The 25,466-nt window shown below is 35.4% G+C and overlaps 2 protein-coding genes and 2 pseudogenes across 16 annotated transcripts; all 4 read right to left on the bottom strand.

Annotated features, from left to right (window-relative positions):
• Window positions 1-2,407: 2,407 nt before the first annotated feature.
• Window positions 2,408-5,668, bottom strand: LOC125586370 (annotated as a pseudogene).
• Window positions 5,669-6,453: 785 nt separating this feature from the next.
• LOC111205250 lies at window positions 6,454-9,684 on the bottom strand (annotated as a pseudogene).
• An 8,865-nt stretch (window positions 9,685-18,549) lies between these two features.
• LOC106393910 (F-box/kelch-repeat protein At2g24250-like) lies at window positions 18,550-21,678 on the bottom strand. The gene is made up of 2 exons (XM_048755985.1): window positions 21,630-21,678; window positions 18,550-19,445 (listed from the first exon to the last, which is right to left on the bottom strand). Exons 1-2 carry the CDS (start codon window positions 21,676-21,678, stop codon window positions 18,550-18,552), a joined length of 945 nt encoding a protein of 314 aa, XP_048611942.1.
• A 312-nt stretch (window positions 21,679-21,990) lies between these two features.
• Window positions 21,991-25,466, bottom strand: LOC125586369. Of its 15 annotated transcripts, none has more exons than XR_007322865.1 (8): window positions 24,045-25,466; window positions 23,925-23,962; window positions 23,738-23,833; window positions 23,306-23,657; window positions 23,115-23,202; window positions 22,938-23,002; window positions 22,542-22,788; window positions 21,991-22,458 (listed from the first exon to the last, which is right to left on the bottom strand). XR_007322865.1 is itself a non-coding variant. In XM_048756406.1 (7 exons), the coding sequence occupies exons 1-5, from the start codon at window positions 25,116-25,118 to the stop codon at window positions 23,651-23,653; spliced, it is 429 nt and encodes a 142-aa protein (XP_048612363.1). In that variant the 5' UTR covers window positions 25,119-25,466; the 3' UTR covers window positions 21,991-22,458; window positions 22,542-23,202; window positions 23,306-23,650. The 15 variants fall into 15 exon arrangements, 4 of the variants coding, with proteins under 4 accessions (XP_048612363.1, XP_048612365.1, XP_048612364.1 ...); XR_007322872.1 differs by having other exon boundaries at window positions 22,542-22,638; XR_007322867.1 differs by having other exon boundaries at window positions 22,938-22,982.

Below are 25,466 nucleotides of genomic sequence, written 5' to 3'. Positions count from 1 at the left end.
CTGAAACTATGATAAACATTTGTAGTTACATCATATTGAATTTTTTTTTTGTCAAATATATTTTTATTATTCTGTAAAAAATTTATTCTAAAGACTATAATGTAAAACAACACTAAATAAACTCTTCATTGATCATCAGATTAAATGGACTTCCACTTTTTGTATATAGTTTGCATGCATTAGATGACAATAGAATGGCATAATATTTAGATCTCAATCCATGCAATCCAATCCGATCCACATAGACTAGGCCCAAAATTGATCATCGATCCTTACTCGAACATTCCGAGATTAACGTTCAAAGAACCATCATCTCGAGAGGACATATTAGAGTCAAAGTCTCTGACATCGGTAGTTGGAAAGGATTATTAGGGAAAAAGTCTCTCACATCGATAGTTGAAAGAGATCTTTAGTAATATATGAGATAGATGAACCAATCCAATTATCACCAATTGGTTTTAGCTTTAAAGCTTATCTAGCTTAATATGGTATCACAGTCCGATCCATGCAATCCAACCCGATCCACATCGACCCGGCCCAAAGTTGGCCCTCGATCTTTGTCCGAATATTCCGAGGTTGATGGTCAAAAAGCCATCATCTCGAGCGGACATATTAGAGACAGAGTCTCCCACATCTGTAGTTGGAATGGATCCATATAGTAATACATAAGATAGATGGACCAATCCACTTATGCCTTAAAAGAAAAAGAATAAGTGCAATTCAAAAAAAAAATGAAAGTTACACTTATTAATATGAAAGATGTCTATATTCATGGGTTCCTTGCAATAGGGTTTGGAAACATGAAGATAGCTATAAAATAGCTAGTCTGTATTCCATAGAGCACATAGGCTGATGTTTTATAGAGAGATACGTTCTTGCAAGTGTTCTTGGTCGTTCTGAAATAGACGCTGACGATTCAGGTAAAGAAGAAACAAGGTTGAGTAGATTAAGAATCTTTCAATAGCTTGTGTTAGAGTCTTAACAAATTATTCCGTAAAATAGTCATCTGAAATATAGTCGAGATGTTCGGTTTGGAGAAAAAGGTGTAATCTAGACAAGAGTCTTGATGGTAGGATTTGTGAATAGAAAATCTGTTTCAAAGAAGACAATGTCTCGTGAGATGAAAATTTTCTCTGTTCCAATATCATAAACACGTGATCCTTTCTTTTGTATAGATAGCCAAGAAAGAAACAATGCCAGATGGGAATTTATGCTCTTTTTGAGACTGACTGTGTGCAAAACATAAGCGTCCGAAGACTCGTAGATGATGAAGAGGTGGTACAGGTACTTTTGATATCATACTCTTGAAACGTTCCATGACATTTCACAGAAGGTTACTTCGGTTCTTGAGCCATCTTCTAGAGATTGGCAGTTTCTTCACCTTTTTAGATGTAAATGTTTCATGAACTCAGTTGACTATTAATGAAAGTTTTTTTTTTAAATATATATATCCCCTATATATTATTTGTGAAACATTACAATTTATTTTTGTAGCCGCATGTCATCACTATGATGATTCTTAGAATTATTAGAGAAATGAGTTGTTCCATCTAATTATATAATAAACTTTTTATTAAACTAACTATAAATTCATTATTAATGTAATTTATTATTTCCTTAAATAAAGATTACGGAATTGCCTAATGTGGGTAAAGTATATATGACAATTAATGATTTTGAATAATAAAAATCTGATAAAAAAATGTATCTTTTATCAAATTTGTTTAATTTAAAACTATTAAAATAATTTTTTAAAAAACACAATAACCATATTATAAAAATTTACATTTTTCTGTATATTTTATATTTTGAATTTTAAAAAATGACTATAAATTACTAAAACTGTTAAAAGTCTCACATTCAAATTTTGCGATCCATGGTTTAAAATTTTTGTTATGACAAAATACAAATGATTACAAAATCATATAAGTAAAAGTCTAATTTAATTAATCATTAAGATTTAAAATATATATGTATATATATCATTCTAAATTAAACTATAAATCATATTGAATAAATAAATATTTTAGTTTCAAAATTTACTCTGAATAATTTTTTTTGATAAAAGTTTTGAACTAACATTGATAATTTTTTTTTTAAATTATCAATTATTAAAATTATTAATCCCACAATAAAAATTTTGTTATCTGTAATTTAAAGTTTTTGCTATTAAAAATACACATGATAAAAAAAAACATATGAGTGGAAAGCATCATTTAAAAAAATAAAAAATAAAATAGACATTAATATTAAAAATATACTATGTATGTTAATATTATTTAAATTTAATTACATATCCTATCAAATTTTTTTAAAAAATGTTTGGATTAATAAAATTGATTTATAGGTTTGCACCAATTTAATTATATATGTAATAGTTACTAACTTTTAATTATTTAATATATATTTATTATTTCATAATATGTAAGAACATATAATACATAAAATAATTTATATATATAATATTTATCCCGCGCAAGGCGCGGATATTAATCTAGTATATTAATAATACGCTTAATCTGGAAATCAGTTCCGGTTACGGATCCGCTTTGAACCAAATAGCCCAAATTATCCTAATACAAACTAGTTGCTTTATAATTAATAACTCACTCAACAACTTTCATTAACAGTTGCTTTATGAAAAGACAGGGAAACCAAAAAATAACGTTGGAAAATAAAAATTCTTCAAAGAAAAGAAAGAGAGAAAAAACAGAAACGCAACGAAACTGAAGATGTCACTGCGCCTTGTTCACCGACAAGGTGAGAAACACTAGAGAGAACAATTTGAGCTAGAAGTCTAGAACCGATCTTTTTTTTAATTGAACACACGTCTAGAAGCGATCTGAATACGGAACTATGAGTAATAATAATGTGTCCTTGCAATTAGGCCAAGGATCAGACCTAGTCTCCTGTCTTTTATGATCGCCTCATAATGTAAAGTATACACTTTTACCGACTTGTGGCGATGCACGGTGGCTATATGCATCTGCTGAAGATCTAGTATAAAAAAAAATTTGGCCAAAACACGACTGTGATATCAAGAGCATAGACAGACAAATGTGTTCCTAGAACGAACAAAACTGTACTAAAACTAGAATACTAAGTGATCTACTTTCACCCTATCACAAACTCTTTACCTAAAATCACATCGAAAATTCAGAACCGAACCTAATAAAATAATTAAATAGATGTCTCAAGAATCCGAAGACCTACCGTTCAACCCTGAGAGCCACTGCCGGAGACCTGCTGAGGATAGTCACACGTTTCTCTCTTGAATATCTCCAACAGTTGAGGTCGTCTTCATATTTGTAGGAGTATGTTACGTTGCCTGGCCCATAAGTAAACAAAATTGAGTTCACGCACACACCACAACCATCAGAAAGCTCTTTAGCTGAGCAAGAGACAGTTCCCAAGTCTCCAATAATAAACACACGGTCTCCTATATCTTTGACCACGACCCATTGACCAGCCTCCACATCTAGCCTACACACTCTTAGCGTTAACCTAGCGAAGTCTAATGCATTGCCATTATGAGGGATGATTTGCTCAACCAGGAAAAGTTCATCATCACCAGATGGAACCAGAGAGGTGGACCAACCACAGTTGAGAAGCTCCAAACGTACCAGGGGAGTCAGTTCCAGGAAATGAGGATCGAAACCGAAAACGTCTCCGTTAACAAAGAGTGCATAAAATCTGCCTCTAAAAGTGACTAAATCATCGCACGTAGCTGTTGAGAGTGTCTGAAACCGCCTCCACCTCATTTCATTACTTCTTAACACCATCAAAACACCAGTGCAGTTGAGAAGAACAACAAAATCTCCTCCCTCCTTGTTTAGTGGAAGAACAGCCACCCCTCTGTATTTTTCAGCATTGCAACCAATCATTCTGTACTGATGGCCAAGAGGGAAGATCTGGCAGTCGAGCATGTTCATTAACCTTGAATCAGATCCTGAAATCTCTACTTTCACTGAGCATTGGATAGGATATGGAAGCTCCTCTGACTCATCTCTGCCTATCCCTCCCAAGAAGTACTCGGAAGCAGACTCAGCAGCAAGAGCTCGGGGTCTAAAGAGGAAGAGAGGGATCTTCTCGAGGCTTCACGAGCCTTTGTTATCGAGCGTGGGAAGAGAGTAACTTGGGCGTGATAGGTAAGAAGGAAAGGGTAATATGGATCGCCACAAGGTGCAAACAGCGCGAGCATGAACAACATCGAAACAGTCCTCCAGATTCTTGGAGATAACGTGGAGTAGCTCTTCAGGGAGAAGAGACCAGTCCGGTACCACGTACACTGTGTTCTCTGATGGAGATAGAGACATCTTTGAAACCTGAACGAGATTTAATTAACAACAAGAATATGTCAAATTTAGTTGAGAAGAGTTGTTATTACACTATCTGATAGAAGAGACGAGTCTGACATCACTGATGATGTCTCCTTCCCCGTTGTAGGCTCTGCCATTTTAGCTGATTGCTTCGATTTCTCATCATTTCTACTACATATATATATTAATCTTATAACAGTCTGGAAAACGGAAAGGCAATAAAATCTCGTCGTTGAATGTATGTCGGTTTAAAAATTAAAATCTCTTCAGTCAAAATTCGTTCAAAAGTCAAAACCTGTATAAATAAAACATGCTAACGTATGTCCCCATTCAAACTCTATTTTAAGCACATTAATTTTTTTCTTAACTAATTGTTTTTATTTTATGTGTTTTTGCTAAACTTTTTATTTTATCTTATTTATGAATTCTGATTAATAGATTATGCAAACTAGAATTTAAAATTAAATTATTTATTTCTTTTTTTTGGTCAACAAATTATTTATTTCTTATAAAATAAAATTGAAATTGGTTTGGTTACAATATATAAAACTGAATATGGTTTGGTATAGTTTTGAACTTGTGCTTTATGCAACTAACGTTGGTTTCCGTTAGTTTTTCATTGTAATTTACCAGAACCGTTTTATTTTGTATTTTAAATGAAGATGTAAGAAATATTCTGTTTTATTTATATTTAAAATGAATATGTAAGAAATATTATAAAAAACACTCCTTCCGTTTAAGAAAAAAATACGTTTTAGAAAAAGAATTTTTAAAATTTATTTTTTACATTTTTAATGATAAATTACAAACTCCAAAAAGATAATTCTGTTTATTGAAATTCTATTAATTAAAAGTTATGGAAAAAGTTTATTATAAAAAATAATGCATTAATAATTTATTTTTCGGAACCTAAACCCTAGAGGTAGAGAAGTTTAGATTTTTTTTTTTTTTTGAACTTAGAGAAGTTTAGATGTGAAAACACTTTTAAAAGTGTGATGCTCTTCATGCGGTAACGACTTCTTATCTGAGTTCTCTTCAGCAACGGTCAAATTTTGAAAACGAATGAAGATTGTGAACGATTCAAGTGGGGAAAAAAATATATTTTCTATAGATTTTAAAAAATATATTACAACTGTTGAGATTGGTTAACTTTTCACAAACCTTATTTCTTTTCTCTTCTTACGAAAAGAAAAGAGAAAATTGCCAAAAATGATTCAAAACTTGATTTTGAATACAAAAGTGTATCCCAAATTCAATCAAATGCAAAAATAACCCAAAAAGCTAGTGAAATTACAACAACCTCCTTATGACTAAATAAAAAACATGTATTGAGTTTTACCATTATAACCCTCCGCGTGAGAAGACTTACAAAGAAATCTTCTGAGAGAAGACTTTTTTGTAAGTTTTCTCTTTCAGTAGATCTTAAAAATAATTTAAAATTTTTATAAAAAAACATTTTGATGGAAAAAAAATAAAAATCATGTAATAATAAACATTTTTAAATGATGTAAATTTATTTTTACTAAAGTTAAATTATTTTCAACATAGATGAGTGAAAGTAGATTAACTCATGATAGTCTTTGGTTTAGGGTTTGGTAATATATGTTATAATGGGGGTGATTGGCAAGTGTTGTGAATGCTTTCCACAGCTTTTTTTCTTCTACATCCACTTTAGTTTACCAATCATGCTTTAAGAAAAAAATCTTTTAAGATATCTAACATAAATTAAATCCAAAGCTAAAAATTTAAAGCCTAAATCTTAGAGCAAAAAATAGAAAGCTACAACTTCAACCAATCAAACCCTTATATTTAGTGCTCTGAAAATAATTAATTTACAGGTACAACAATAAAATCTAGAGCTATTATTCTAAGCCAAAAATAAAAGTCACAGCACTTACCAATCATCCCCAATATTGTTGGTATATTTAGGGTTAGATTTTGAAATCTTATCTTTTGTTTTTTAAATTTTTTTTGACCTATATGTATTTAGTGACTATCTAATAATTTGATTTAAACACTTTCTAAGTATCTTAAAAGTTTAAGGAAACGTTTTTTGTTTAGTTATTTGATTATAGGGTCTGGAAGACTCACAGAAGACTTCCCAAGAAGTTTTCTGACATATCCCACCTAAATTTTAGTAGAATTTAGGGTTTCCGCCTAAATGTTTAGAAGAATTTAGGTTTTCCTCCTAAATCGAAATCTTCTAGAAGTCTTCTAGGGGAAGTCTTCTCATGTATTAGATCTTAAAAGTAATTAATAAATTTTATAAAAAATATTTTGAAAGAGAAAAAAATCAAAATCATGTATTAATAAACATTTTTAAATGATGAAATTTAGTTTTACTAAAATTAAATTATTTTTAACATAGATGAATGAATATAGATTGAGTCATGATAGTCTTCGGTTTAGGGTTTGGTAACATATGATTACATATCTTGAGTCTGTGAGATTACTTGTTTTGCTTCTCCAAGTACCCAGAACTTCACTACAATACCTACTAAGTCGTTAATGACCACGAATCATGAGCTTCAATGTCTCTATGAACCTTACAAAGCTTGGAATCAAAATTTTTGTTTTTTTGGATGAATTTGAAGAGAGAGTGAAAGAGATGTGATTTGTGTGCATAAGTAATGAAATATGAAGAGTAAAAATCGAAACTTTGGTGCATTAAGAGCTTCAAACTGGTTGTTCATGGTGGTTAGTGTATTGATGGCAATGACAATATTGTAAATACTTGGTGAAGATGAGGATGATAAGGTAAAAAAATCATTTGCAAAAAAAAAACAAACAAAATGTAATGGCATTTTCGTGAATAACTCAAATTTCTAGAGTAAATAGGGAAAAAATTTTCAAAAATGCATGAGTTATTTTTGTGTTTAACTTAAAATTTTAGGTGATATTTGAAGAAGCCCAAAACAAATTTTTCAGAAATTAATTACTAGGGAATTTTGCTAAAAATGGAAAAACCTTTGTAGATTTTGGAAACTAAACGCCTTTGTATGCGTTATAGTTAATACTATAGATAAAAAAACCTCATTATTATTGTTCCTTGTTACAAAAAAAAAGATAATAACAGTACTAATGTTGTCCTTGCAATTAGGCCAAGGATCAGACCTAGTCTCATGTCCTTTATGATTGACTCATACTCTATAGTTGACACTCCTACGGGTGTGTGGCCATGAAGAACGGTGGCTATATGCATCTGCTGAAGATCTGGTATAAGATGAAATTTAGTCAAAACACGACTGTGAGATATCAAGAGCACATATAAGCAGACAAATGTGTTCCTAGTACAAACTGAATTGTATTAAAACTAGACTAATAATCTAAGCTTTCACCATATGACAAACTCTTTACCTAAAAATCGTAACGAAAATTCAAAACCGAACCTAATAAAATAAATAAATAAATAGATGTCTCAAGAATCCAAAGACCTACCGTTCAACCCGGAGAGCCACTACCGGAGACGTGCCGAGGATAGTCACCAGATCCTCTCTTGAATATCTCCAACAGTTGAGGTCGTCGTCATATTTGTAGGAGCATGTTACATTGCTTGGCCCATAAGTAAACAAAATTGAGTTCGCACTCACACCACAACCATCAGGAAGCTCTTTCGCCGAGAATGAGACATTTCCCAAGTCTCCAATAACCAACACACGGTCTCCTATATCTTTGACCACCACCCATTGACCAGCTTCCACATCTAGCCTACACACTCTTAATTTTAACTGACTCATGAAATCTAACACATCAGCATTATGAGAGCAGATTAGCTCAACCAGGAAAAGCTCATCATCACCAGATGGAACCAGAGAGGTGGACCAACCGCATTTCCGATCAAGCTCGAAGCGTACCAGCGGATACAGTTCCAGGAAATGAGGATCGAAACCGAAAACGTCTCCGTAGAGAAAAGAGTGCGTAAAACCTGCCTCTAAAAGTGACTAAATCATCGCACGGATGTACTGAGAGTGTCTGAAACCGCCTCCACCTCATTTCGTTACTTCTCAACACCATCAAAACACTAGTGCAGTTAAGGAGAACAACGAAATCTCCTCCTCCCTCCTTGTTTAGAGGAAGAACAGCCACGCATCTGTATCCTTCAGCATTGCAACCAATCATTCGGTACTGATGGCGAAGAGGGAAGATCTGGCAGTCAAGCATGTTCATCAACCTTGGATCAGATGATCCTGGAATCTCTACTTTAACTGAGCATTGGTTAGGATATGGAAGCTCCTCCTCTGGCTCATCTCTGCCTATCCCTCCCAAGAAGTAGTCAGCGGCAAGAGCTCGGGGTCTAAAGAGGAAGAGAGGGATCTTCTCGAGGGTCCAAGAGCCTTTGTTATCGAGCGTGGGAAGAGAGTAACTTTGGTGTGATAGGTAAGAAGGAAAGGGAATGATGGAACGCCACGAGGTGCAAACAGAGCGAGCATGAACAACATCGAAACAGTCATCCAGCTTCTCGGAGATAATGTTCAGTGGCTTTTCAGGGAGAAGGGACCAGGTGATCTCGTTCGTTGTCATTTTTGCTGATGGAGACATAGACAATTTTGAAACCTGAAAGAGAGATTTATATTGTAAAGCTACAACACTTAGATTGGTTCTAATCTTCTTTTCAGCATATAAAAACCATACCGGAATTTATCAACAAACATTAAAAAGAACGCAGAATCCTATCAAATTTAGTAGAAAAGAGTTCTTACACTATCTGAGAGAAGAAACGAGTCTGGCATCACAGATGATGTCTCTTTCTCCGTTGCAGGCTCTGCCATTGTAGCTGACTGCTTCGATTTCTCATGATTTCAACTACATATATATATTAATTAATCGTATAACAGTCTGGAAAACAGGCGATAAAATCTCGTCGTTTAATGTATGTCCGTTTAAAATCTCGTCATTAAATGTATGTCCGTTTGAATTCTCGTAAGTCAAAATTCGCTCAAAACCTGTTTAAATAAAACATGCTAACGTATATGTCCATTCAAATTCTATTTAAAGCACATTAAATTTTTATTTTATTTCTTAAATAATTGTTTTTTATTTTATGTTTTTTTATGAATTCTGATTGACAGATTATGCAAACTAGAATGTAGAATCAAATTTATTTAATATTTTCTTATAAAAGACCTATAATAAAATAAATTGAATTGATTTGGTTACAATAAATTGAATTGGTTTGGTTAAAACTGAATATGGTCTGGTATAATTTTAAACTTATGCTTATGCAGTTTAATCGGAAATCGATACATAATTGCATGTATTTGATGAATTTCATAGTGAGTCATCCAAAAGACTTTTATTTAATATAGATCAGAAAGAATAAAAAGAGTTTTTTCTTTTGTGCAAAAACAATACAAAGAGTTTAAGCGAAAATATAAAATATACCGATTATTATCTAGAAATAGAAAGACACAATAGGTATCTTTTCGCTTAAACTCTTTGTATTTCAAATCCTGAGAAATAATTAAGCACAAAACTAAAAGTATACAGTAACCAAAACTACCAATAGCCAACGAACATTTCTACGACCATAAAACAAAAGAAAAACTAACAATGGAGTCAAGTCCATGCTTGAGTTAACATTCTTAAAAAAAAAAACATTCTTGTGTTAAAAAAAAAAAAAAAAGAGTTAAATTTAGATGCTCTCAGACGTAGCCCCATGTCCTTTATGCTCGGTTCATTGCTTCGCTAGTAAGGTAATGCATCCAGCGGGGGAGATCTAGTATAAGAAGAAATTTGGTCAAAACACACGACTCCTGTTATCAACAACAGCATAGTCAGAAAAAATGAGTTGCAAGTAAAAGAACTAAACGCACCGCTCGACCCGCAGAGCCACCACCGGAGAAGTGCTGAGGATAGTCACCAGATTCTCTCTTGAAAATTTCCAACAGTTGAGGTCGTCTTCCTCGCGTCCTGTATCTACACCATATTTGTAAAAGTATGTTTCATTCCATGGCAGATTAGTATAAAAAATTGAGTTCCCACTCACACCACAACCATTAGGAAACTCTTTAGCCGAGCATGAGACACTCCCCAAGTCTCCAATAATAAACACACAGTCTCCTATATCTGATGTGGTCATCAGATCAGCAACTGAACCGGAGATCAACCCAAAGCCCTACTCAACCAACCAAGGCGCCAAGCAGAACACATGTGCTAAAAATGCCGTATCTTACAAACCAGGAGGGCTTAAGTCACGAGACAAATTTTAATGGACTCTACACTCAAGAAGAAGTCCAGCCCATTTGGAATCAGTCCAAAATATTCACGGAGCAAGAAGTTATGAATTTTACAAGTCACAGGTTTTCCAGTCCGTCCATCTGCGAGTACCCGACTTTAGAAGGATATTTAAGCTCAAGTAAGGAGCGGCCTGAAGCAAAGCCCATCATAGGAGTCAAGAGGAGTTTATTAGCTTTCGAGAAAGCTCTAGATCAGGAGAAATGGCTACGGAATTATGAAGTTATGATCCAATCTTCAAAACCGGTCAATCCAGTTCTACACTTGCCTCAATTGGAAGCTAACCGGTTCAATCAGCTTCAAACCAGACATTGGCGACCAGGAGATCATTTCAAAAAATCAGGAGATATTCTAGGAGTCCAGGAGGAGTTTTGCAAGTTCATACCATGCACCAGCAACCATTGGATCAGGAGGATCCTCATTTACTCAAATCTGCCTTATTTGGAGCAAACCGACATTAATGTCCAACAGCTCTTTTCTCTTCAGATCAGGCACGAGATCAGAACCTATCAAGCACCCAGGAAGGTCCCAAGGAAGCTCTCTTATCCATTAAAACCGTCCAGGTTCAAGAAGAATCAAGTTTCTCACTTGGAGCCAAAATCCCATAAAAGGCTCCAACGGCTAGTTTTTCGATTTTGTTACTTTGCTTGATTTGTTTCCTTTTCTATTTGTTTTAGAACGTTAGGACCATTGTCTCTGAGCCTTATATAAGCTCCTAGGCGTCCATTGTAAAGAGCACCCTTAATCACCAAGTTAATAGAAAGTTTATTCAGTTTTATCAAAGTTGTTCTTTGTATAAAATAACGGTCTTTAGGATTCAAAGAGAGATTCTTTGCTGTCTTATTGATTTCGTGAGTCTAGTTTGTTTGTGCAAATCAAACAAGCTCAGTACACAGATTGAGAGAGTCAATCACTTCGATCCATCATTCCATCAGATTGAGAGATTCAATCAAACCTTCCTCCGCAAATCCACTTCAGTTCATCATCTAATCAAACTGAGAGTGATACACATCCAGCAGCTTGATTCCATCATATCCTTTGTTTATTTATCTTGTTTATTATCATTATCATCATCATTTCATTCGTTTTCATATTTGTTTCTGTTTGCATCATAAAAACTCTAAACTCATAAAAATCGGTTCTCTTTGCACTACAAGAAAACACATGCTTAACGACGAAATTTAACGAAGAAAAACAATCCTTGTAAATTTACGTCAAGTTTACGAAGAATTTAAGTGAAAAACTAAAGTCATCGTTATTTCCTCGTAACGTAACGACAAAAGTGTTTCGTCGTAAAGTGGATGTAATTTTACGAGTATTTTACGAGGAAAAACTATTTCCTCGTAAATACGACGTAAACTTTGCGTGTTATTTACGAAGAAATAGTTTACGTGTATTTAGCGAGGAAATTTTTGAACCCACCAACTTTGTAGGTGTTACACGTTTTTTTTGGCCACCTAATTAATTTTCGTCGTAAATTCATAGGAAACTTGCAACTACCAGATTTGAAATTTCCTATAAATATGGATGTTTGAACATCATTTTAAACACACCAACAACAAAAAACGTGAAAGAAAAAAAATGGCTGGCTCCGGGACTATTTACGAGTTGCGGAAGTGGATGTATATGCATAGAGATGCTAACGGGAGAGTGACGAAAGAATACCTTGCGGGTCTGGAGACATTTATGCATCAAGCAGATTCAACACCGCTCGCCCAAGAAAGTGGTAAGATGTTCTGTCCTTGTCGGAAATACAACAATTCAAAACTGGCAAACCGTGAAAATGTTTGGAAGCATTTAATAAATAGAGGTTTCACGCCAAATTACTATATCTAGTTTCAACATGGAGAATGTTTTAATTATGATCAGAACGAAGCTAGTAGTAGTAATAGCAATTTTCAGGAAAAAGAACCGGTTGATCATCATTTGCATAATGAACATAGTTACCATCAGGAGGAGATGGTAGATTATGATAGGGTTCATGATATGGTAGCTGATGCATTCGTAGCTCATGATGAAGATGAAGAACCTAATATAGATGCAAAAAAGTTTTACGAAATGTTAAACGCGGCGAATCAACCACTTTACAGTGGTTGTAGAGAAGGTCTCTCTAAATTGTCGTTAGCTGCTAGAATGATGAATATTAAAACTGATCACAATCTACCTGAAAGTTGCATGAACGAATCAGCGGACTTGTTTAAAGAGTATTTGCCGGAAGACAATGTGTCTGCTGATTCTTATTATGAGATTCAGAAACTGGTTTATAGTCTTGGGTTGCCTTCGGAGATGATAGATGTTTGCATCGACAACTGCATGATCTATTGGGGAGATGATGAGAAGCTAGAAGAATGTCGATTCTGCAAGAAGCCACGATTCAAGCCGCAAGGACGGGGACGTAATAAGGTACCGTACCAAAGGATGTGGTACCTACCAATTAAAGACAGATTGAAAAGATTGTATCAATCAGAGCAGACTGCTGGAAAGATGAGATGGCATGCCGAGCATACTCAGACGGATGGTGAGATGACTCATCCATCAGATGCAAGAGTCTGGAAACATTTCAACAAAGTACATCCGGATTTCGCTAGCAATATCCAGAATGTGTATCTCGGATTATGCACAGATGGATTTAGTCCGTTCGGAATGTCAGGGAGACAATATTCATTGTGGCCAGTCTTTCTTACTCCATACAACCTGCCACCGGAGATGTGCATGCAACGGAAGTTACTATTCTTGACCATATTAATACCTGGTCCGAACCATCCAAAAAGGTCCCTGGATGTTTTCCTACAACCACTGATAAAAGAGTTGAAGGATTTGTGGTCAACAGGGGTGAGAACGTATGACTGTTCAACGAAGACGAATTTTACGATGCGAGCGACGCTTTTGTGGACCATAAGTGATTTTCCTACCTATGGGATGTTGTCTGGACGGACTACACATGGGAGATAAGCTTGTCCATATTGTAATGGAACGACAGATGCGTTTCAACTGAAGAATGGTAGGAAGACAAGTTGGTTTGATTGTCACCCTCGATTTCTTCCCATTGGCCATCCTTACCGAAGAAACAAGAATTTGTTTAGGCACAAAAGGGTTGTGAGAGACACTCCTCCTCCATATCTAATTGAAGAACAAATTGAAGCGCAAATCGACTACTACAGAGCTAACGAAACAGTTCGTTGGGGTGGTAATTGGCATGTCCCTCGTAATATGCCAGATTCTTACGGTGTTCATCACAACTGGCACAAGAAGAGTATATTTTGGGAGTTGCCATATTGGAAGGATCTTCTTCTGCGCCACAACCTCGATGTGACGCATATAGAGAAGAATTTCTTTGAAAACATCATGAATACAATATTGAATGTCCTAGGGAAGACAAAAGACAACATAAAATCGAGGTTGGACTTGCCGGATATTTGCTCAAGAAGCGAGTTACATATTAAAAGCAATGGACAAGTTCCCGTTCCGATATTCAGATTATCTTCAGAAAAAAAGTCGGTGTTGTTCAACTGGGTGGCATCAGAAGTGAAGTTCCCCGATGGGTATGTTTCGAATCTCTCTAGATGTGTTGAAAAGGGTCAAAAGTTCTCCGGGATGAAGAGTCATGATTTTCATGTCTTTATGCAACGACTACTGCCCTTTGCATTTGCGGAGCTACTTCCAACAAACGTACATGAAGCACTTGCAGGTACGTAGTGTATTATATCACAATAATTTACAAAATAATATATGACTAACAATGTGTTTAATTTTATTTTTGAATATAAAAAGCATTGGAGCATTTTTCAGGGATCTGAGCACACGCACTCTTAAAGAAGAAGTTGTGGAACAGCTTCAGGAGAACATTCCCATCTTATTGTGCAACTTGGAGAAGATATTTCCTTCCGGATTTTTTGACATCATGGAGCATCTAGCTGTCCACCTCCCATATGAGGCATTGCTTCGTGGACCTGTACATTACGGATGGATGTATCAGTATGAGCGAGCCATGAAATATTTGAAGGGAAAAGCAAAGAACCTCGCCAAAGTTGAAGGTTCTATAATTGCTGGAAGTTTGACGGAAGAAGTTTCTCACTTCACATCGTACTACTTTGCGTCAAAAGTACGTACCCGGAGAAGAGCTCCAAGAAGATATGATGATGGTGGTGTTGCGCCAACATATGCAGTTGCTGGTGTTCCAGACATCTTTAGCCAGATTGGGTGACTCGGTAGGAAGTCTAAAGAGGTTTGGTGGTCGAGTGAACAAGACGCTCATAGTGCACACACCTATATTCTACTCAATTGCGAAGATCCATTGATGCGTTATTTTGAAAGGTAACATATATTGACACTTCGAAACACATATAAGTATAATTAATTGTATAATTGCGAGAGATTCATTCCTATAAAATGTGATTTTACAGCCTATTTGTTTCTCAAGTCGAAGAAACATTTCCTGGTATATCCACAAGTGACGTAGACAAAAGGAAAGATCAACACTTCATTATATAAAATAAAGATGGGGTTTGGAATATATGAAATAGAAAATAAGGAATATGGGGTTTCGGATTTGGGGTTTCGGGTTTCGGGTTCGGGTTTGGGGTTTCGGGTTTGGGGGTTGGGGTTTAGGGGTTTGGGGTTTGGGGTTTTGGGTTTGGGGTTTGGGGTTTCGGGTTTCGGGTTTGGGGTTTTGGGTTTCGGGTTTGGGGTTTGGGGTTTAGGGTTTCGGGTTTCGGATTCTAGGGATTTAAACATAACACTCGTTAATTCCACGTAAGCACAAATCGTCGTAAAGTTCTCGTATGATGAAATCGTCGTAAATACCACGTAGGATGAAATCGTCGTAAATACCACGTAAAAGGATTTAAACAAAACACTTGTTAATTCTACGTAAGCAGAAATCGTTGTAAACACCACGTAAAAGGATTTAAACATAAAACCCGTTAATTCCACGTAAGTACAAATCGTCGTAAATATCTCGTAGTGTAAAAACAAGAAAAAAAGGAAAATGAGAGAAATACCAGATTAACATGTGGCAAGACTTCCATCAATTATAATACGTAAGTCTCGCCCACATTAATTCTAATATCTTCTCCTTTTCCTATTTTTTTCAAATATTTATAATTTGAATAGGATTTTGCTGAGGAATGTGATTTGAGATAAGGTGTGATTTGGGAGTTTGTGTGTGGTTTGAGAATGAGAGTTGTGGGTATATTTATAGGAAAGCAAGCCTCGTTAATTCCTCGTAAGCTAAATCGTCGTTAATACCTCGTATAAAAAAACACGGACCTTTGTGATTCCTCGCAATTTCCCCGTAAAAAAAACACGGGCCTTTGTAACTACTCGCGATTTCGTCGTAAACTTACGAGGAATTTGCGACGATATGTAATCTTATATATACACCCGAGCGCTCACTCTTTCTTTCCTCTCTACTTCCTCTCTACTTCCTCTCTACTTCCTCTCCATTTCGTAGCAATGGTAAGCCTCTCTGATTCCTCTCTAATTTGGTTAGTTTAGGATAGATTAGGTGGTTAGTATAGGGAATTTAGATAGGTTTGCGGATTTTATTTTATTTAGTGTTGATTAGGTGGATAATGTTGGGAAATATATTGTTGATGTTAATTTTAAAAATTTAATTTTTTTTCCCAGGTTCGAAAAGGAAGACTTACTGCCCATTACAGAGAGATCTTCGGTTAGCCGGGTAGTCGTTTAGACCCGGCCTCTTCTTCCGCTCCCGGTTCTTCGGGTCAGGAGACTGTCCCCGAGACTCAGTACACTCAGAGAGTCTCTGGTTCTACTTATTCTAGTGCACCATCGGCTCCTCATGTGCCTTCCTCGATGGCTCATCCGACGATGCCTCCTCCCGTGCCTCCTCCGATGGCACCTCCGATGGCCGCCGATATTCATCCTGATTTGATGGTGCCTCCGAGTGCTCCTTACTCGCAGTACACTGTAGAGGACATTCTCAGTCTGCCAGGCAGCGAAGGTTTACCAGTCATCGACCCAGACCGACCGGACGGAACTTTGTGGTATGTTGCATTAATTTTTTTTTTAATTCGTTTAAATTTCTTTTATAACATTAAAAAATAATTTATATTTTAAATTTGTATTTTCCATGTGGGGGGGTTGACGGATGTCTTGCATCGGACGTAACCAACACGATCAAGGGTTACTTCTCCATGCCACATCCAAACTGGAGTAAAACGCCTCACTACGTCAGAAAGACGTGGTTCAAAATTTACGCTGTAAGTTTCTATTAATTAATTATATATACTTTAATTTTTTCATGATTTATATATATACTTTCTAAAAAACTAATTGTTAATTTATTTTTTCCAACAGCAAAAATATAATTGGGCCTTGGGGATCACTGAGAGGGTGAGAAAGAAGTTTAACGCGAAGGCGAAAGCTCGCTTGTTGGACACGGTCTCCAACTGGAAGGGTGACTGGATCGTGAAGGGGTATGAGCGTGGCAAACCCGCTGAGCTCACCACGGATGTGTGAGATGGCCTCATCCGTTATTGGCGCCTTCCTGATTCCATTAGAATCGCCCAGGCTTGCTCTAACTCCCGTAACACGGTCGATGAGCACGGAAACGGGCCGATGCTTCACACTACGGGCCAAAAACCCCACGCCGGTGTCCGTTTGGAAATGGTAATTAAATATTTTATTAAATATTTTTTTTAATATATATATATATTTTATTCTAACTTTCTTAAATGTTTTTAGGCCAAAGAGACGGGACATCTCCCGTCTCTTATGGAACTTTACGAGAGGACCCACAAGAGCAAGGCGGACGTATTTGTAGATGGCAAGTCCGAGCAAATCTACAACGACGTAGTTGCTCGGGTTGAAGACCGCCAGACTCAGCTGACCCAGCAGTCTACCGACGGATTACCCGTCACCTTATCCACACTTGAAGTGGATAAGATTTACGAGGAGGTAAATTTTCAAAAAAAATTAATTTTTTATTATTCATTTAATATAACTTTAAATTTTTACTTACAATATTTATTTTTTGTTTTTAAGGTTGTCCCTAAAAAAAGGGACGGACGTTGGGGATTGGTTCCGTCAGCGATGTTCCGAGAGCGACATCGTCTTATGGTCAGCGACGGGATGATGAAGTCACTGAGCTGCGTAGAGAGTCCGCTCAGCTGCGTAACGAGTTGACCGCGACAAAATCTCGTATGGGTGGAGTCGAGGGCTTCTTGGACGTTATTGCGGCCACAAATCCGGAATGGGAGTCCATGTTGAGGAACATGCGACAACAACATCCCATTCAAGGCGAGTCATCCGACGTACATAACGAGGCGGATGTTACGAGGAGGAGTGATGAATTCTACCAGGCGATGAACGACCCTTAGTTTTTTTTTCGGTTGTTGTATTATATAAATTCAAAACTTATTTATATATAAAATATTTTCATATTGATTTATTTTTATTTTAAATTTTAATTTATTATTAAATTAAATAATTTTAATTATTTTTTAATTATATTTTTAAATTCTGTAAAATAATAAAAACGAAGTAAATTCGTAGCTAATGTACGACCTCTTTACGTGGAAACTTTACGAGGAAATGACGAGAAATAGTAAACGAGTATTTTACGAGGAAACATTTACGAGAAAATAACGAGGAAAGATAAACGAGTATTGTACGAGGAAATCCTTTCGTGGTTGTTACGTGTATTTTGCGAGGAAACACTTTCAAGGTATTTACGTGTAGATTACGAGGAACTCGTTTCGAGGTATTTACGAGGAAATATAGCGACGTCCTTACGTGGAATATTGACGTGGTCTTTACGACGAAAAGCTCTACTTCGTCTTTACGACGAATTAGCGAGGAAATATGTGTTACGACAGATGAGTAATGAGCAAACGCGCTTCCTCGCTAATTCGTCTTAAAGCCTCTTTTATGACGAACTAACGAGGAAAACCGCCCTCGTTAAGATTATGTTTTCTTGTAGTGTTGTTTTCAGGTTTAAACCTTGGTTCCACCATTTTTATCAATTCGTGGGTTACCCCCCTGTGCCTACAACAATATCGGTGACCACCACCCATTGACCAGCCTCCACATCTAGCCTACACACTCTTAGCGTTAACCGATTGAAGTCTAACACATAATCATTACGAGGGATGATTGTCTCAACAAGGAAAAGTTCATCGTCGCCAGATTGAACCAGATCATTGCTTGAACCACAGTTCGGTAGCTCCAAGGGCTTCAGGGGAGTCAGTTCCAGGAAATGAGGATCGAAAGCGAAAACCTCTCCGCTGATAAAGATTGCACAAAACTTGCCTGTAAAAGTGAATAATTCCTCGCAAGTAGCATCTGTGAATGGCTGTAACCGCCTCCACCTCATTTCAGCACTTCTAAACACAAACATAACTCTAGTGAAGTTAAGGAGAACAACAAAATCTCCTCCTCCTCCCTCCTGGTTTAGAGGAAGAACAGCCACGTTTCTGTACTCTCTAGCATTGCAACCAATCATTCTGTACTGATGGCCAAGAGGGAGGATCTGGCAGTCTTTCATATTCATCAACCTCCGATCAGATGATCCTGGAATCTCCACTTTCACTGTGCATTGCATAGGAGATGGAAGTTCCTCCTCCTCCCCTGGCTCCTCATCTCGCCTTATCCCTCCCAAGAAATACTCAGAAGCAGCAAGAGCTCGGGGTCTAAAGAGGAACAGAGGGATCCTTTCGAGGCTCCACGAGCCTTTGTTATCGAGCGTTGGAAGAATGTAACTTGGGCGTGATAGGTGAGAAGGAAAGGGAAAGATGGATCGCCACAGGGCGCAAACAGAGCGAGCATGAAGAGCATCGAAACAGTCATCCAGATTCTTGGAGATGATGTGGAGTAGCTCTACAGGGAGAAGAGACCAGTCCGGTAGGACACAGTCTTCTCTGATGAAACCTGAAAGAGATTTAATTAACAACAATAACAAGAATCTGTCAAAATATAGTAGAAAAGTAAAGAAACGAAGTCAATGTGTATTGAAAGATAGTTACATGTATACAATGAAACGAAGTCAATTATTGAAATTATATTATGATTTTATTTTACTAAATCTTTCTTTATGTGCATATTTTTTGTTTTATTTTGTTTTTTTACAATTTTATTGTCTTATTCTTTAATTGAAGAGAATTGCTACTTCCAATTTTTGTTTCATATACCTTAAAAGTTTTAGGTTGATTTTTGTTTGTTTTTTCTCCAATTACAATGTACAGTTCGGCCGTTTCTTTTTTTTAGATCAAACTACTAAATATTATCAGTAGAAAAGTTTAAACTCCAAGAATGGAGTGAGTATTTGGGCTAGAAAAAAACTGATTTAGCTTCTAATATAGTGAGATATTATAATACTAGAAGGTATAGAAACTCTTCTCTGTTGTCATATGCTGGACATAATTAAGTTGTTGTCAATTGATTCTACATTTATGATAAGTGGAAATACATCTTTCTTTATTCCTTACATTATCTTTAATTGGTTTACGGTTCGACCATTTCTAATATACTGAGAGTAACATAATATTAGATGTAGATTATCTTCTTCGCATTAGGAATGCACAGAATGGGAGAAATTGAAAGTGAGACCACTTTACATTTTTGTCTTCATATCTATATGGAGTTAGTTTATAAATTACTCTATATGTTTCAAAATGTAATCAGTTTTAATTAAAATCTGTAATATTTAAAAGTTATTACTTTAGAAAACTGTCATTTAATATATAAATTTAATCAAATACACAGTAATTTACATAATTTAATTGGCCACACAATATCCAATAAATATAAAGTTACGTTGAAATATAAAAACAATTTATATAGTTAAACAAAAAATACTTTTAAACCATTATATTATAAAACAAAGGGAATATTCAAATTATATTGAAACATTAAAATAGTAAGAATTAGAAAAGATGAAATCTCAACGTCAATCATTTACGTCGGTCATGCCTTAGACCATCTCCAATGTATTCCTCTATTTTTTTTCTCTAAAATAGATGAATTTCATAATAGAGATGGATTTGTCTCCGATGTATTTTTTCTATTTTCTCTCATAAAAAAAAAACATTCTTGATATATTTTTTTCTAAGTTTACAAAAAATAGTTTTTATTTGTGAAAGTTGAAAACCAGCCCAATTTATTTTAGTATTTTATAAAATTATGACATTATTTACACTACATATTTCTTTACAAACTATTATGTAAATAAAAATATAATTATATTTATATAAATAATATATTTCACTAAAAAATATATCAAGAATGTAAAAGTGGTTCCCTTTGTATTATATTTGTAATAATAAAAATGTGAAAATTTTAAAGAAAATAATACAAATATATTTAAACTACAAAGAGAGTCTTGAAAAATCTAATTGAGCTAGTTTTAATATACAGTCGATGCTTCCTATCAGAAGTTGAAAATATATTTTAATTTATAAAAATTTTGAAAATGTACTTTATATTGAAATAATAAATATAATATGTTTTATTCTAAGTTCAAATTGTAAATTTTATTAAATTTTGTTGGTTTGATTTAAAAAAAAAAAACTAACATTGTTTTTTATTAGAGAACACACAATTTTGAAATTAACAAAAATGAAAAATGTAATGATTTATATTTTTCCTATTTGATTTCTATTTCAATTTGATATAGGGGGGGGGGGTGAAGAAAATAGAAAGTAAAAATAACTAATATTTTTTATATTTCTAAGAGTATCAGATTTTAATTTTATTTCAATAACTAATTTTCTCACGATAATAAATTAATACACCCACTTCCAAGCTAAATCAACTGTAATATGATAAAATTAAAAAAGTTATATTTTAAAGTAATATATTATTAGTTTCAATAATTTCATAAATAATAATTAGTATATATTATGTAACATCAATTGATGTTTTATAATATATGTTTGTTTCAGTATATATTCAGTTTTCAATTTATAGTGAAATTTTCTTTAATTTTGAGTGTTTTACTAATTATGTTTTGTAAATAATTGTATTGTTTCTTGAAGAAATTAATCGCATCATGTTGATTGGGATTAAAAATACCTCATTCTGAGCCTAGCGGGCATTCATGTTACCCTCACATACCATGCTCGCTCTGGTGGTTTACAATAAGCTCTTGAAGTGTGTAATACATTTTGTAGAATGATATTTTGGTGGATGATCAAAGTTTGAGGGAAGCCGGTTTAAACATAAGATGTAAGTATTGTATGCGTATAAATTTACATATTCATTTTTTTCTTTAAGAATGCAGGGGAAATTGCCTTTTTTCCTAATTCTGGAATTTGTGTTGTGTTAGCAGCTTCTGTACTAAATTGCTGTCCAGAGAGAAGCATACCACACTGTCAAATTTGTAAGATCATAATTTAGCCAAGTTATAATAAGCCCGCTTGGTGATTCAATATGTTAATATATATATACACATATTTTTAATGCATGACATATTGAATATTGAAGTCAGAGCCTAACATGGATTCAAGTCGGAGCCTAACAAACCCAATAGTTGCTAGATTGAACACATTTGAAGGACCAGAAGTTTATGAGCTTGAAATAAAATTATACTAAAGTTAACTGAAATGTGAAAATACGTTTAAGCTGTGTGGGGACGAAATAGAAAAAAGAAAACCAGCTGCTGTTGCATTATTTTAGAAGCTGGGGTTGGGGAAAAAAGTGAATCCTCTCGGATTTTAAGCCATGCGGGACTTTCTTGGTTGCATTGGAGCCAGGTGAGAGCAACATCTTGGTGGGTGATTTACCACCTACACTTGGGCCACCAGTCGAGTCAGCTGCCTTGTCAGTAACCAACGTGGGGTTTGGAAGTCACTGACGCCACTCCAGGCATATCGTCACCAGATTCACCATTGCCTCCCTTTTATGACAGAACCATTGTGGTTATCTTTATGGTCAACTAATAAGGCTGGAGTTTTGTAAATATGTCAGCATTTTAAATAAATTTCGGAAAGCTGCAAAGGTATTAATCGAGAGAGCTCAATAGTATACCAGAGGTGCATAGGTGATAACACATTCCCAATATATCTTTGCAAAAACACGACTGAATGGAGCAGCTCCTGGGTTAGTGTTGGCATTAGACTCCAACCTAATGCATTGTACATTGGTATTTCGAACTGATAAAATGTTTAAAAGTCTGGTATAGCTTCTCAACTACAAAATGGATGATGTCAAATATACATGCCTCTGAAAAAGCTCTTGCCAGCTGCTGTATGTTTGTCAAAGTAGACATGGGTCGCTAGATGTGGTGTTAAGGAATAAAAGACATGCATATGACGTGGGTGATCAGTTAAAGAAAGTTGAAGAGATGGTTTGCTATGCAGTTTAAGTAAATAAAAACCTTATTTAATAAGAAACCCAAGAAAAATGAGACTTAAGACAAAGTACCTGCTATTTGCTTAGCTTGGGACTTCGTAAGCTTTTCCCCAAAACCTGAGAAGCCATTTTAGTAACTGTACACCATTGAATCATGAGCATCCTCTTTAATATAATCATGGGAACAACAAACAGTAACAACTGAGACATTAATATAAACTTGGAAAAGAAAAAACTATTCTCACATACCATCCAAGAAGTTGACTACATCTGACAATGAGATTCCGTGACAAACTCATAATCATCATGTTCTTTTATCCAAATACAATATATGAACCTATAATTGTTTATAACAACATAACCAAATTTGTTAGTCTATTGGTGTCTGGTTGTGTTACTTGTCAAAGACTCAAAATATAATAATAATCATTGCTAATTACCTTTTGTCAGCACCAGTTCTTTCCAATATCTGCTACGTCCACGGATCTTGTTTTTGAGATGAGGATTGTGGAGACGAAGCATGGGACGTTTCATTCTACTGAGGTCGAACCCTTCATTGGAATCAGTTCCAACTCCTTTGGGCACCTAGAGAGGTTTGGACTTTATTCTTCCATTTTGATTTGTATCCAGGATTGAATATTAGTGGGGTCAAAAAACAATAATGCGTTATTGATGCAGGAACTGGCGAGTGTGCATTCCCTTCCGAACCATCCATCCACGTGATTCATCAATGGAATCAGTTGAACCTCCTAAACCAACAGTCTAAGCCATGTTAGCATCTAAGCTCAATTCCTGCGAAAAAACACAAAGATCAATACAATTTCTCAGTGGACGTTTGAGCTAGTTTTAACTCTCTAAACCAAGAACCTTACGTCTTCGTTATATCCCTATAAATAATCATTGCTCGGTAGGCTGATCTGAAGCTATCCTTTTTGGAAAGTATTGACCTTATTTTCATCTTAAAAAATCTGCAATAACTTGAAATTAAGAATCTCATAACAGGATTGAAAGCAATACAATAACAGCAGGCACACATAACTTATATAGAAACTATTTTACCTTAAATCAATGCCTATTTGGATCTTCTCAATCGTAACCTGCACACAACAATGAAGAACTATTTCTTCTTACTAATGCTATAAAAGTAAAAGAGAAGATAGATTACATTCAAGACAGCACCAGAGTTGGAAAACTTGAGAGGAAGAGATACAATTAATGGGTCTGCTTCTGTAAGGAATTCTGCAAAGTCAATGGAGCTTTTCCTAGAAAAGCCAATTTCGAAGAACCCTAAAACAAATTTTGGAGAAAGAAAACCTGAGTGTATATAAAATTTGAATTCATTAATTAATCCAGTGGACATGTCTAGACTAATGTTCTCATACAAAGATCTAGACATTCAAAGATCTAGACATACAAAGAACTTTCTCATACAAAGATCTTACAAATAATCTATACATGTTCTTGAACTTTCTCATACAAAGAACTTTCTCATACAAAGATCACAAAAGACTCATACAAAGATCTAGACATGTAAGGATTGGTCTAAGAAGTTTGTACTTGACAAAGAACAAAAGACTCATACAAAACTTCCTAATTGCAAAATAACACTCAGATTTTCAAATTTTGATGAACAATTATTCAATACAGTTGGTTATCTACATCAAGCTCATTGCTTCATTAACAATGTCAAGGATATATAGAACATATATGGTAAAGAGGGTCTACACAGGAGGAGTTCTTATCCCAAGTATTAACCATATCTCAGGTTACATTGTCTAACACTGGAATAGCCAAGGCATTTAGCTAGACATAAAACCTAACATGTTTCTTACAAATATCCTATATAGCATTTCCAAGAAATGAACAACCTTTCAGCAAAATCATCCAAATGTGCAAAATAAACACTCAGAACTTCAAATTCTGAAGAACAATTATTCAATACTAAAAAAAAAAGTTTCAAACTTTGTTACTCATCATAACCAAATCAATCAAGTAGCTGAGTCCTTGACCATGCCCCCATCTTCGATCCCCATCTTCATCTGCTCCGCCACAAAGCACTTCGTAATCACATTACAAAACAAATACACAAACTTCACCTGAGTCACGCGCCGGCACAGGATACATAATCTTCTCAAAGAACTCCAACGGCACATTCGGATCCACGATCGCCACCACGGGAATCTGAAGCTTCGCCGCCTCCAGAATCACCGAGCTCTTCCTCTCGGCATCAAACACCACGACGCAATCAGGCATCGTCGTGGGCCCAAAGCAGAGCTTCTTGTGCCTGGATCGAAACTTCTTGGGGCTGTAGCTGTTCGTCAGGAACCCTCCGATCTTCCAGAGGTTCGTCGAGCGGTTGTGGTTGTACGCGTCGCCCTGGATGCGGCGCGAGGGGAAGAGAATGCGAATATGAGTATAAATAAGTGAAAAGCAGAGGGATTCTCAACAGTTTCTTGGTCTCGATTGTTGCAGTAAATAAAGGGTTTTATGAGGTTGTCCCCGACCTTATAGATGAGAATCAGAGAAGTTAGAAACACATAGAAACATAGAAGGTGAAGACGATGAGACATAAGGTTTCAACAAAGCTGGAGTGATGTGGCA

This window comes from Brassica napus, chromosome C4, assembly GCF_020379485.1.
Source record: "Brassica napus cultivar Da-Ae chromosome C4, Da-Ae, whole genome shotgun sequence".
Taxonomy (NCBI): domain Eukaryota; kingdom Viridiplantae; phylum Streptophyta; class Magnoliopsida; order Brassicales; family Brassicaceae; genus Brassica; species Brassica napus.
This window is presented reverse-complemented; position numbering and strand designations above follow the sequence as displayed.